Below are 13,334 nucleotides of genomic sequence, written 5' to 3'. Positions count from 1 at the left end.
TACTAGATCTGTGCCCTCAGGCAAGTTACTTCACTTTGCTAACCTCAGTTCTTCACTTGTAAGTGAAGATATTAGTAGTATTTAGGGATTTTTATAAAGATGAGTTAATATGTGTAAAGCAGCTAGCACTGTGCCTGCTTATGTCCTAAGCATCCAGTAACATGTTTCCTTTTATTGTCATAGACAACCAGCTAAAAAGTTTGGGTCTCCCTATCCTGGGAAACTTTCCCATGTCCTACAGTACGTTCATTTTCCATCCTCTGTTGATCTTAGAGAATGCATACTCATGGCAAAGATTTTATAATTTGGTTACCAAAAACCTGAACACTTTATCTTCTTCTCTTAAAAATATCCTTGTATTGTTTTTGTTTTTTTTTTTTCCATTCTCAATTGCTGAAAAAGTAGGAAACTTTTTAAATATAACTACATCAGAGCTCCTGGAAGTGAAAAAGTCAAGACAGAGTGAGGTACTCTGGCCTGTAATAGATTCACAGGAGTAGTGTTTTGGTTTTATCATATAGTTTTGTTTCGCTTGACTAGCAAATGGAGATCCCTGAGCGAACACGTTAGAAGTATTTCACGTTTGTGATGCTGCCAGAGGAGTCATTCAGTTTTACAGTCTGAACATGTGTGTTGTGCACGTGATGACTGAGAATCACCTAATGGCGTATGACTCTCTCGTTCCTTGATCTGCTGCCCCTTTCTGTTTCATTAAGATTAGTTCTCCTGAGACGTTAAGTTTTCCTGAAAGCAGTACATTGTTGAAGGCTCTATCATTGTTATGAAGTTACCTGCCAAGAACAGATAGCTGCTATAAAAATTTAATAGGTACAAGAAATGTCTCCATCTAGGTCTAACTTACTGTCAAATCTTTTTTTTTTTTTTTTGGTCTTTCACTGGAATGAGGGAGAGGACCAGGAAACAAAGAGAAAAGAAAGATCGTGAGATTTATGAGGTTGAGGTTTGCTGAGCCAGCAATGACTCATAAAAGTTGTATTGTTTTAATAATACCTCTCAACTGGCATCATAGTATGGTCTCACGGTCTCACTAATCTGAAGTAGTAGTGAGTGCTTGAATCTTTTCTTAATTAATATAAGTTTTTTGACATGTTTAGAGAATTTTTGTATTCAACTTTGCTTACTTAAATTCAACTGAGGAAAAAGACTAAATTTGGTAATCCGTTTTGTCCAAGTAAGATGCTAGACAAAGTTCATCTTTCGGTGGGTTGAGGATAAGTAGGTTGCTTAAAGGAAAAAAAAAGCTCAATGAGGACTTGCTGTGTTTATAAAAACAGAAAGCAGATGGAAATTCCTGATGAATTCAGATCCAGGTGAATATTTACATGAAAATTTTATGTTTAACCATTTCAATTGTTTTAGTTCAAATTCAGAGTACTAAGCAAAAATATACCAAATGAAAAATTATTACAAAATCTAAGAAGTGATTTACATTTTGTTCTTAGAAATTACTTCTCAAACGATTTCAAGGACTCTGCTCTTTCAATATGTTTCAGTCTCATTTGCTGACTCCTCTTTCCTTGATCCTTAAGAGGAATTTTCCTCCAAATCACACCCTTCAGCATATCAGTTTCATTCCCAGTCTACCAGAATCTTTTCTTCATTATGTAGAAGTTCAGACTATAAGGAGGAAAAAAATCAGAGTCATGCTAATAAAGGGAGGTGACCCTCATAAACATTGATATAAATAGCTCTAGAATTCCATGAAACTCAAATTGAAAACTGGTTGTCAGTCTTCATGGTTTCATCCATCCCTTATATAACTGATGTCATTCCTATCTGGGTTGTTGGTATAGTGTTCTTTCTAATGTTTCCATTTCATATGTTCCATGGAAAACTGGGAATCTTTTCCTAAACATTGTCACAGTTGTTTTTCTAAAGTACGAATCATACCATGACTTTGTTTACATACTTCATAGCCTTTAGTGAACATAATAAAGCCTAAATTCCTTAACATTGCCTTTGAGCACCCACAGAATCCTCAAAATTGGTCATACTCCAACTGGTCTCATCTCTCACTATCTTCTCCCCCTGTTCTGTTTTAGGTGCCACACCTACTTTCTACCTCTATATCCTCATACTCTACCTACAGTGGTATCTCTTGACTCCTTTCTGTGTTAAAGTATGCTTACCTTTCAAGATTATGTTCAAACATCACTTCTGTGAAACTCCATTTCTTGCTTGGTGTCACCTGGGTTTGTATTAACTTTTTTTGTCCATTAAACTGGAAAATTATTCTGAATTATCCATTCTGTTATATACAGCCTTAAAATGTGATATTTATAAAAAAGCTTGACATAAATACATTTTAAAGGACTTTGAAGTGAATTGATTAAATTTTACCAAAATTCAGCACTGCATGGCAAACTTGTAAAGTTACAGATTTCTTGAGTCATCTGGTGGTTTGCTTCTCCAGGAGGTAGGATTCTGCGATTGATACAGATCAGAACAGAAGATGCTGGCCAGTATACATGTGTTGTAAGAAACGCAGCTGGTGAAGAAAGGAAAATCTTTCGGCTTTCAGTATTAGGTATTTATACAGTTTACAATATTGACTCAGTGGACATGAGTTTGAGCAAACTCCAGTAGATGGTGAAGGACAGGGAAGCCTGGCGTGCTGCAGTCTGCAGTCCATGGGGTCACAAAGAGTCAGACACGACTGAGTGACAACAACAACAGAAAAAAATAAAATTATCTTAAACACATTCTGGAAGCAGATTTAACATTTATCTGCAGCTTGATCTTATATTTATGTATTCTTTGGCCCCTGGATTGTGACTCTTGGCAAGAATTCAATGTCAGAATAGTTTGTATGTAATCAGTTAAATTAAAATGGCTGAAATGCCATGTCTTGTCAGTTCACAATTGTTCACCAGTGTTCTAAGAATGTGATAACTTTTTTAATGTGAGTGTGTATCTGAACTGTAGAGAGAGAAATAAGTATCTAATAGATTTTCTTACTTATTGACTTGTTGATATATTTATCTGGATTTTATGATTTACATATAATAAAATTCATTATAATTGAATTTATGACATGTAACTTTATAGTTTAGAATTGATCAAGCAATATGGTAACATTGTTCTAGTAAACAAATAATAATGAGAATTTGGAATGTTTTAAAGGGTGCAGCCTAATAAAAAAATATAAAATAGATACCTATAAATAACCAAACTGCTTTTACAATTGTTCCTTTTTCTTTCTTTCTTTTTTTTTTCAAGTACCACCTCACATCGTGGGTGAAAATACATTTGAAGATGTGAAAGTAAAAGAGAAACAGAGTGTTACACTGACTTGTGAAGTGACAGGTAAGGGGCTCATCTCTTAGATTCTTCCTCAGCTCACTGGCTATCCATTGCCTTCACTTACATCACAATTAGTTGAGAAAAATCAAGCATTTGAAATTGAATTCTAGACCAGTATAGATGGTAGAAATATAGGAGGAAATCTTTCAGATTCTATGGAGATAAAAAGGAAATTCTTAACAGTGAAAAAAGGAAGGGAAAGAAGCATGGAACAGAGACAGAGAAAGAAATACATTCTGGTCTTTTCTTTGAATTAGGTAAAATTTTTTTTTTTTAATTCTTCTGTTTGTGGGTAGGAGTTTTCTGTCCCACCTCCTGTTATTTTTTTCCTTCCTTCCCTCCTTTTGTACCTTCCTTTCCTTTTTACTGTTTTCTTCAAAGAAATAATTTTGGTGAAAGGATAGCATCACTAATAGTTACCCACCATCAGTTATGATCAAAATTGTCACCTTTAGTTAACATGTTTGTATATGATAAAGAGAATGGAGATGAATAAAAATGAAAATTCTAAAGCCAATTTTACTGGCTTTCCCCATGAATCATTGTGTTGTATGTAATACAAATAAATCTATGAGAGAACATTTCTGAGACCATCTGTTTAGTGAAGACATGACCTTGCAGTTTTAATGCAACAACTGGAGCAGCCCATACATTTTATAGAAAGTAAGAGTTTTAAGAAAGATTCAATTAATTTATTGCTTTGTTGTTTAGGTGCCCTATAATACATTTATGAAAGCAAGGAAGTATTTTCATTTTAGAAAGGCAGATATAAAAACTGTCACATATACATTGTGTAACCTGTTTTCTTTTTTTTAGAATGATGTGGTAACGACTATGCAAAGAGACTATCTGCCTAAATTTTATAACATCTTATCTTGAGCCTTCTAGCTTCTTAATGTTGTCATTTGGTTTTTAGAAATTTCTTTTTTATTTTTGTTTCATCAAGATATAATTGATATATAATATTGTATAACTTTAAGGTGAACAACATAATGATCATACACACACAGAGAGAGACTACCACACTGTTAACATCCATCACCTCACATAGCTGCACACTTTTTTTGTGGTTAGAACTTTTAAGATCTACTTTCTTGCAGCTTTCAAATATACAATAAGTATCATTAACTGTAATCATGATTATTATCTTGTTATTAGAATTTTGTGCTTTTTGACCACCTTCACTTATTTATCCCACCTCCAACCCCCTACCTATACAATCACTAATGGGCTCTCAATTTCTGTGAGTTTGATTTTATTAGTCTCTGTGTGTAAGAGAGATCAGACCATATTTGTCTTTGTCTTTGACTTATTTCACTTAGCATAATGTCCTCAAGGTTTATCCATGTTGTCACAAATGTTAGGATTTCCTTCTTTTTCATGGCTGGATAATATTAAAATATAATATATATATATACACACACACTATATATAGTATTTAATATTAGTATTATATATTATAGAATAATAGTATTTAATAAAACATTAAATTATATGTATAGTTTTTCATAAGTCACATTATCTTTATCCAGTCATGTATCTATGGACACTTAAGTTATTTCCTTGTCTTGGCTATTGTGAATAATGTTGCAGTGAACATGGAAATGCAGATGTCTCCTTTGAAATAGTGATTTCATTTTCTTCAGATTGTTGGACACATAGTAATTCTATTTTCAGTTTTTTGAGGAACTGTGATACTGTTTTCCATAGGGGTTATACCAATTTACATTCCCTCCAAAGGTGTCCAAGGATTCCTTTTTTTCACATCCTCATCAACACTTGTCATTAACTGTAATTTAAAAAAAAATTTTTTTTAATTGGACTGTGGTCGATTTACAATGTGTTAGTCTTAGGAGTATAGCAAAGTGAATCTGATATACATATATCCACTCTTTTTTAGATTCTTTTCCCATATAGGTCGTTAGAGTATTGAGGAGAGTTCTTTGTGCCATCCAGTAGATCCTTATTAGTTATCTGATTTCTTTGTGCCATATAGTAGGTCCTTCCTAGTTACCTATCTGATATATAGTAGTGTGTATATGTCAGTCCCAGCCTTCCAATTTATCCTTCCCCTCTCTTATTCCCTAGTCACCATAAGTTTATTTTCTACATCTGCAACTCCTATGTTTTTGGTAATAGCTATTCTAACGGGTGTAAAGTGTTATCTCGTTGTGTTTTTGATTTTTATTTCCTGGTTGATTAGTGACATTGAACAGCTTTTCTTGTACCTGTCAGACATTTGAATATCTTCTTTGCAAAATTATCTATTCAGGCCCATTGCCAAATTTTTAATTGAATCCTTTGTATCTTTGTGTGTGTGTGTTTTGCTGTTGAGTTATATGAGTTCCTTACATATTTTGAATATTAACCACTTTATCAGATAGTGGCTTGCAAATATTTTTCCTGTTTTATAGTTGCCATTTCATTTTGTTGATGGTTTCTTTGCTGCATAGAGTTTTTTAGTTTGATATAGTCCTGTTTGTTTGTTTTTGCTTTTGTTGCCTATACTTCTGGTGTCATATCTCAGAAATCATTGCCAAGACCAGTGTCAAAGAGCTTTGTCCCTATGTTGTCTTTCAGGAGTTTTAGAGCTTCAGGTCATACATTTAAGTCTTTGATCCATTTCAAGTTAATTTTTATGCGTAATATAAGATATGGATCTAGTTTCATTCTTTTGCATGTGAATATCTGGTTCTTCCACCAGTATTTATTGAAAAGAATGTTTTTTTCCATTGAGTATTCTTGAACCGCCTGATTGTATATGTATCAGTTTATCTTTCCATTTATAATTTTGTTCCATTGGGCTATGTGTCTTTTTTGATGGAATACCTTACTGGTTTGATGACTGGAGCTTTGTAATACAGTTTAAAATGAGGACATGTGAAGCTTCTCACTTTGTTCTTCCTTCTCAGGATCACTTTGGCTATTGAGGATGTTTTGTAGTTCCAAACAAATTTTAAGACTTTTTTTTCTGTATCTGTTTAAAAACAAAATGCCATGGGAATCTTCATAAGGATTGTATTGGACCTATAAATAACTTTGAGTAATATGGACATTTTAACAATATTAATTCTTCCAGTCCATGAATACAAGATATCTGTCCATTTATTTGTGTCTTCTTTTATTTATATCATCAGTGTCTTATAGTTTTCAATGTAGGGATCTTTCACTTCCTTGGTTATACTTTTTCCTAAGTATTTTTTGGTTTCAATGCTATTTTAAATGAGATTTTAAAAAATTTCTTTTGCAGATAATTTGTTGTTAGTATATAAAATGCTACTGATTTTTATCTTGATTTTGTTCTGAAGCTTTACTGAATTTGTTAATTAAATCTAACAGGTTTTTTTGGTGGAATCTTTAAGATTTTCTCTATAATCATGCCATCTACAAACAGAGACAACTTCTTCCTTTACAATTGTGATGCCTTTTCTTTTTTGTGTGTGATTATCTGGCTCAGATTTCTAATACTGTGTTGAATAGGAATGATGAGAGTGGGCACTCCCATCTTGTTCTTGGTCTTCAAAAAGAAACTTTTACTCTCACCATTCAGTATGATGTTAGCTGCAGAGGTGTTATAAGGCCTATTTTATATTGAAGAATGTTCCTTCTATATACAACTTCTTGAGTTTTTTTTTTTTTATCATGAACAGATGTTGAATTTGGTTAAAAGCTTCTATGCATCTACTGATATGGATATGTGATTTTTATCTTTCATTCTGTTGATGTGATATATTATATTTTTTGTGTGTCTTGAACCATCCTTGCATCCCAGGTATGAATTCCATTTGATCGTGGTGCATGATCCTTTTAATTTAATGTTGAATTCCATTTTCTAGTATATTTTTTTTTTGAGAATTTTTTTTGTATTCATCAGGGATATTGGCTTATAGTTTTCTTTCTTATCTGACTTTGGTATCAGGGTAACGCTGGCCTTCTCAAATGAGTTTGGGAATGTCCCCGTGTCAATTTTTTAAAGAGTCTGGGAAGAATTGATATTAATTCCTTTTTAAACATTTGGTAAAATTTATCACTGAAACCATCTGGTTTTAGCTTTTCCCTGTTGGGAGGTTTTAGATTTCTGGTTTAATGTCCTTACTAGTAATTGGTCTGTTTAAAATTTTCTGTGTTCTCATGATTTAGCCTTGGCAGGTTTTATATTTCTAAGAATTTATTCATTTTCTCCTAGATTGTTCAGCTTTTTGGCTATAGTTTTGGAGAGTAGTTGCTTATGGTTCTTGCAGTTCTGTAGTATCAGTTGTAATGTCTCCTCTTTCATTTGTAATCTTATTTTGATCCTCTCTCATCTCTCTCTTTTTTCCTTAGTCTAGCTAAAGGTTTGTAAATTTTATCTTTTCAAAGAACCAGTTCTTAGTTTTATATCTTTTCTGTTGTTTTCTTGTACTCTATTTCATTGATTTCTGCTCTAATATCTAATTTATTTCCATTTAAGAATGCCATTTTTAATTTCTTAGAAGACTGGTCTGGCGGTGGTTTTTGTTTTTGTTTGTTACTCTCAGCTTTTGTTTGCTTGGGAAAATCTCTTATTCATATTTTGTCAGCTTTAGTATTCTTGGTTGACAGGCGCTTTTTTTTTTTTTCTCAATATTTAGAGTATCTTAGGCTATTCTCTCTTAGCCTTCTAAGTTTCTTATGAGAAATCTGCCTACTCTTACGGGAGTTCCCTTGTATGTGATGTGTTGCTTCCCTCTTACTACATTTAAAATTTAGTTATAATGTATTTAAATGTAGCCCTTTTTAGTTCAGCCTATTTGGGATCTTTGGGGACTCATGAATGTAAATGTTTATTTGGGGAAGTTTTCAGACATTATCACTTTAAATATACTTTCTCTTCCTTTCTCATTCTCCTTTCCTTCTGGGATTCCCATAATGTGAATATTGCTTCGGTGATAGTACTTCGTAACTCCTGTAGGCTTTCTTCATGTTTCTTCATTCTTTTTTTCATTTTGATCCTCTGTTTAGATAATTTCAAATCTTCTAGTTCACTGATTATTTCTTTTGCTTGGTCAAGTCCGAAGTTGAGGCTTTCTTTTGAATTCTTTAGTTTGGTCATTGTATTCTTTAGCCCTAGGATTTGTTTGTTTGGTTGTGGGGTTTTTGGGTTTTTTTGTGTGTGTGTGTGGTTTCTATTTCTTTGTTGAACTTCTCATTTTGTTCATGAATTATGTTCTTACTTTTGTTTACTAGTCCTCTTTAAGAGGATTATTCATAGACCTCCACATTTTTAGAGTCAGTTATTTTGTTATTGGAGCTTTATTAGTTTCCAGTAAAGTGTCATGTTTAACCAATCCCTTGCAGTGGTATCTGCACACTTGAGGGTCTCCATTTCCAGACTAAAAGTTTGCTTCAGCAGAGATAGTTCTTCACCATGCAGCTCAACTTGGGATTCTGTCTGGGTCAGCTGGTAGCATGCTTGTACAGATGGGCCTTTCTGTCAGGGTCTCTATTTGGGTGAGGCCCACTGTCCCTTCCTGAGATGTGAGGTCAGGACACGGAGTGCCTGACATGTGTGCTATACTCAGCAGTTAGGTGGACCTGTGAGTTTGCTTTCCTGCCCTGTTAGGGCTATAGAACAGACTTCATGGCCAATACAGTTGAGCCTTAATATATCATCCTTGTCCACTTTCCTAACAGAACTTGTCTTTATAGTTTTACATTTTCAAAAATAAAAAATTTGAGCAATTTAAAACAGTATTTTTAAAAGTCTCTTTAAAAATATGAAAGGTATTTTTTCTAAAGGCTATAAATATTAAAGGAATAATACTATTTATTTCTGTCTTTCTATCTATCTGTATATCTATGCTAGAATCCTGATATAAACACAAAATACCTGGTTGTTGAATTGTTTAATTAAAGGCTTTCCTTATTTGCAGCTTTCCCTCAATAATATGAAATCTTCTTTAGAAATTTAATATGCATATAAAGGTATTCATGAGTAACAATTTTAGTAAAAATGCATGCTCCATTCTTTTTTAAATGTATTTTACTATGAAAATATTTAATTGTAATAGCCTAAGGTATGGGGGTGTGTGTATGTGTGTGTGTATGTGTGTGTGTGTGTTAGTCATTCAGATGTGTCTGACTCTTTGCAACCCCATGGACTGTAGCCCACCAGGCTCCTCTGTCCATGGACTTCTCCAGGCAAGAGCAATGGAATGGGTAGCCATAGGGATCTTCCCAACCCAGGGATCAAACTCAGGTCTCCTGCATTGCAGGCAGATTTTTTACCATCTGAGCCACCAGGGAAGCCCAAGGTATGGTATAAATTTAGTTAAACACAAAGACTAATATAACTGTTTCACTTGTATATTTTTAAAATATAAGCCTGATTATTATTGTAAATTTGCTTATGTTTGCAAATTTATTTTTAAATGAATAGCTATTCCATTCTTTTAGAAGTGGAATAATTAAAAAGGGAAATGAATGAAAAATGCATCCTTTTCTTTATTTTTTAAATTTGTATTGGAGTATAATCCAGAGAAAACCGTAATTTGAAAAGATACATGTACCCCAGTGTTCATTGCAGCACTATTTAAAATGCATCCTTTTAGTTACCAATTGTAGATGTGATAATTAGCCAACTCTCAGAAATGTCTTTTTGTTACAGGGAATCCAGTACCAGAAATAACATGGCATAAAGATGGTCAGCTTCTCAAAGAAGATGACACTCATCATCTTATGTCTGGTGGCCGTTTTCTTCAAATTACGAATGCCCAAGTGTCACACACTGGAAGATACACATGTTTGGCCTCTAATACAGCTGGTGACAAGAGCAAAAGTTTCAGTCTTAATGTGTTGGGTAGGTGTAAGCATTGCTTCAAATCTTGAAGAATCAGCCATGGCAACAAGTTCAATTCTCTTCTTTTATTGTTTAGTTAATATTTCTACCTGGACCAGAGCTTGTGTACATTTGCTGGTTTCTTGCATTAATTAATTTATACATTCATTCATTCCATTTGGCATACCTGCTGTTTCCAGGTGCTGTGTTTTGTACTAAGCACAATTATGAATAAGATATACATTAAATAAACAGTAATAAAGGAAAAACAAATACTGGTCAAAGAAAAGCAGGTCAGCAATGAAAGGGGCTCAACGTGTGAGATATTTTATCATTTCTTTGGGGGATTTTGCCGCTATTGGTAATTGTACATACTGGAATCTCTGTTGGTAACTAAGATGAAGAACAGATGTGGACAAGCTCATCAAACTTTTACGCTTGCTCATGAGTGATAATGAATTAACACAATCCCTTGTGAGGCCGAAGGGTTAAAACAGCATTAAAATGCTTTTATTTTAGAAGTGTGTTTCCTCTGTTTTAAAACACATCATCTCTTCTTCCCTTTGCTAACATATAGCAGAACTCAGAGCTGCTCCCACTGGGGTCAGCAACTGCTGTAGATTTTCTTTTCCTTCGTATAACATGCTGCTCCTCTATTTGTATGTGTGTTTATCTATGTCGTTTGCTAACTCACTAATACCTAAAAAGTCTTAGAGGGTACGGCTATGCGGTAAATTATGTTGAAATTGCAAATTTAGGTTTTTAACCATTTGGTTAGTGATTCTTTTTCCCAGCTAAATTCCCTCCCCTTGAGATTAATATGCAATGTGTAAATTCTATATTGAGTCAGTGATGAGCTGTGAAGATTCCTAGGTTAAAGAGTGCACTGAGACCACAAGTGTAGGTTTTAAATCTCAAATGGTTTCCTTCTCATTTAACACAGATCAGTTGTACATTTGAATATCAAGCCCTTTGAACTCAAGAAAAACTATACCATGAAAACAGATGGACTAAGAATGATGAAATAACTGTACATTCATTTTCTATAGCATTAAAGTTATGTCTCAGGAATGACATTAAAATAGAGTCCAGATTTCTGCTCACATTAGAAATTTAAAGTGTACCACCTAAGTATATTGCATTTGATTACTGATATCAAAACATGTTTCATTCCACTAAAAAAAAACTGACTATAATTGAGGATGCAAATTTTTGCAGTTTTTTAATTTCTTTACTTGTATGTTGTGATACTTACTGGCTAGACTAGTGGAATAGCTCGTCTCCTACAAGATACAGTCCTCAAGCAGTTTACAGTCTAGTTGAAAGTAGAAGAGACATGTAGGCCAGAAAAGTTAAGTCAGAATAGTGAATAATGTATAAGTAAGTGTCAGATGAATACCCTATATATAAGTAATAATTATATAAATATAAGCTCCCTAAGGCAAAACAGTTTTTATCTTGAAAAAATATAGCCCCAACACATAATATGTTATGTATGGATCAATAACAACGAGAGTTCATGAACCAGTTGTCCTATAACAAACTCATCTTCCCTGCATGCCCATCAGTGTTTGAAGCCCTGGATTTCCTTCCCTCTGCTGTTACCTGTTGCTTCTCTTAGAGCCCTAAATTCTTCATGACCCCTTCCTCCCACCACTAATTGACCTCCTAGTACAGGCTTATGCCCAAATCCTACCCCTGTCCTCTGGAAACCGGATTTCAAACTCTTTCCAGCTCCTTGCAGTAGTTGAAGTCTGACTCTTCCCAAGAGACATCAGCTCCCTGGGGATTCTCTCCAGTGCAGATCATTTATTCTTTATCACAGGCATCTTAAGTTATATTATCTGACTATATTCTTTCCTCCACTTCCTACTCACTTCCTGGTTATTTATTCCTTACCATTCTCATTCATTCATTGAAGATGAGGGATCTAAATCACAGTCTTCTTTTCACCAACTTCATATAAAGCTAAGGCTGTTTAAGTGTGTATACTTGTAAGTTCCAGTCTACCCAGCCATAAGTCAGTGTTTTCACTCTTTCTTTCCCCAGAGGGTGAATTGTCCTTTTTGTTCAGTTATCGCTTCTGCCCTTCATCCTCTATCTTGCCCCCTTCTTTGGTCTGTCAGTCATATCCACTGTCTGCCTTACTTCCAGCTTCATCTTCTGTTGCCTCCATCACTTCAGATAGTCAACACTCTGTCTATATGTCTTATCCCACTAAAAACAAGCTTCTGCCCACACCATTCTTGATACTACTGTTGTAAGACTACCTGTTGTTAGATCAAACATCGTTCAATTCTTTTGTTAATGTTTGGATCCCCTAACAATGTATCCCTTTCTCCTGGACACTGTCCTTCCCTAGTTATCCTTGCATACCTTTGGTTGCTCTCTTTCTCCCTCCTTTATGAACTCTTACTTAATCCATCTCTTAAACGTTAGATCCCCTTATGTTTCATCCTTATTTCACTGCTCATTTTACTCTAGTCTCATCAGGTAACAAATTTAATTCCCCAGCGGTTTAATTATCATTTCCTATCAACTGGAGACTTTTTAAAATCCATACCTGCAACCCAGATCTTTCTCCCAAGGATCAGATTTCTATATACAATTACTTGTTGGACATTTCTACCTGGAATTCTCACAAGCACTTAAAATTTAAGATAGTCAGACTGAACAAACCATCTTCCCCTCCTGAATGTGCAGGTCTTTCCATATTTTCTCTTTGTTTTGCCTCAGTGCAATTTACCTAGGTTCATTCCCAAGCAAGAAAATTGGAAGTTACCTTTGACTTTGGTTTCTTAACCCATTAAATTCTATCATCAAGTCCTGACAGCTGGCTTTTCTAAATCCTTCTTTAGTTGTCCCCTCCTCTCTGTTCCTTTCCGCACTGCTCTAGTTCAGGCCCTCATTATTTTTGTTTTACAAAATAATATTTCTGTATATTCTCAGAGTTGGATTAGAAGTTTCAAACCTCATTCAAACTGTTCTTAATCACCAAGATAATAAATTTTTTAGACTTTTAACAGTAATACTAGATGCCAGAACACATGGAACTATATCAAAATTTTGAGTGACTATAAATTAGAAATCTAGCATTCTATTCATGCTAACTCAAACAAATAGAATCAAACTGTCATAAATTTTTTAGGTAGGCAAAATTTCATAAGTTTTCTAAAAAATACATATTATACATACTGTATATGTATATATATAT

At 34.1% G+C, this 13,334-nt stretch overlaps 1 protein-coding gene across 5 annotated transcripts in view; it reads left to right on the top strand.

The window, feature by feature from the left end:
* The window catches only part of HMCN1 (hemicentin 1), a 512,408-nt gene that overhangs the window by 349,382 nt on the left and 149,692 nt on the right, over positions 1–13,334 (top strand). For 4 of the 5 annotated variants that reach the window (XM_043486095.1, XM_043486092.1, XM_043486097.1 and 1 more), the window contains 3 exons: positions 2,435–2,548; positions 3,241–3,327; positions 9,950–10,141. In XM_043486095.1, coding sequence (XP_043342030.1) covers positions 2,435–2,548; positions 3,241–3,327; positions 9,950–10,141 — 393 coding nt within the window. The remainder of the gene's footprint in view (positions 1–2,434; positions 2,549–3,240; positions 3,328–9,949; positions 10,142–13,334) is intronic. The other variant, XM_043486094.1, reaches the window with a different exon arrangement.

This window comes from Cervus canadensis, chromosome 13, assembly GCF_019320065.1.
Source record: "Cervus canadensis isolate Bull #8, Minnesota chromosome 13, ASM1932006v1, whole genome shotgun sequence".
NCBI lineage: Eukaryota > Metazoa > Chordata > Mammalia > Artiodactyla > Cervidae > Cervus > Cervus canadensis.
Note: the sequence above shows the minus strand (reverse complement) of the source record. Positions and strands in the feature narration are given on the sequence as shown.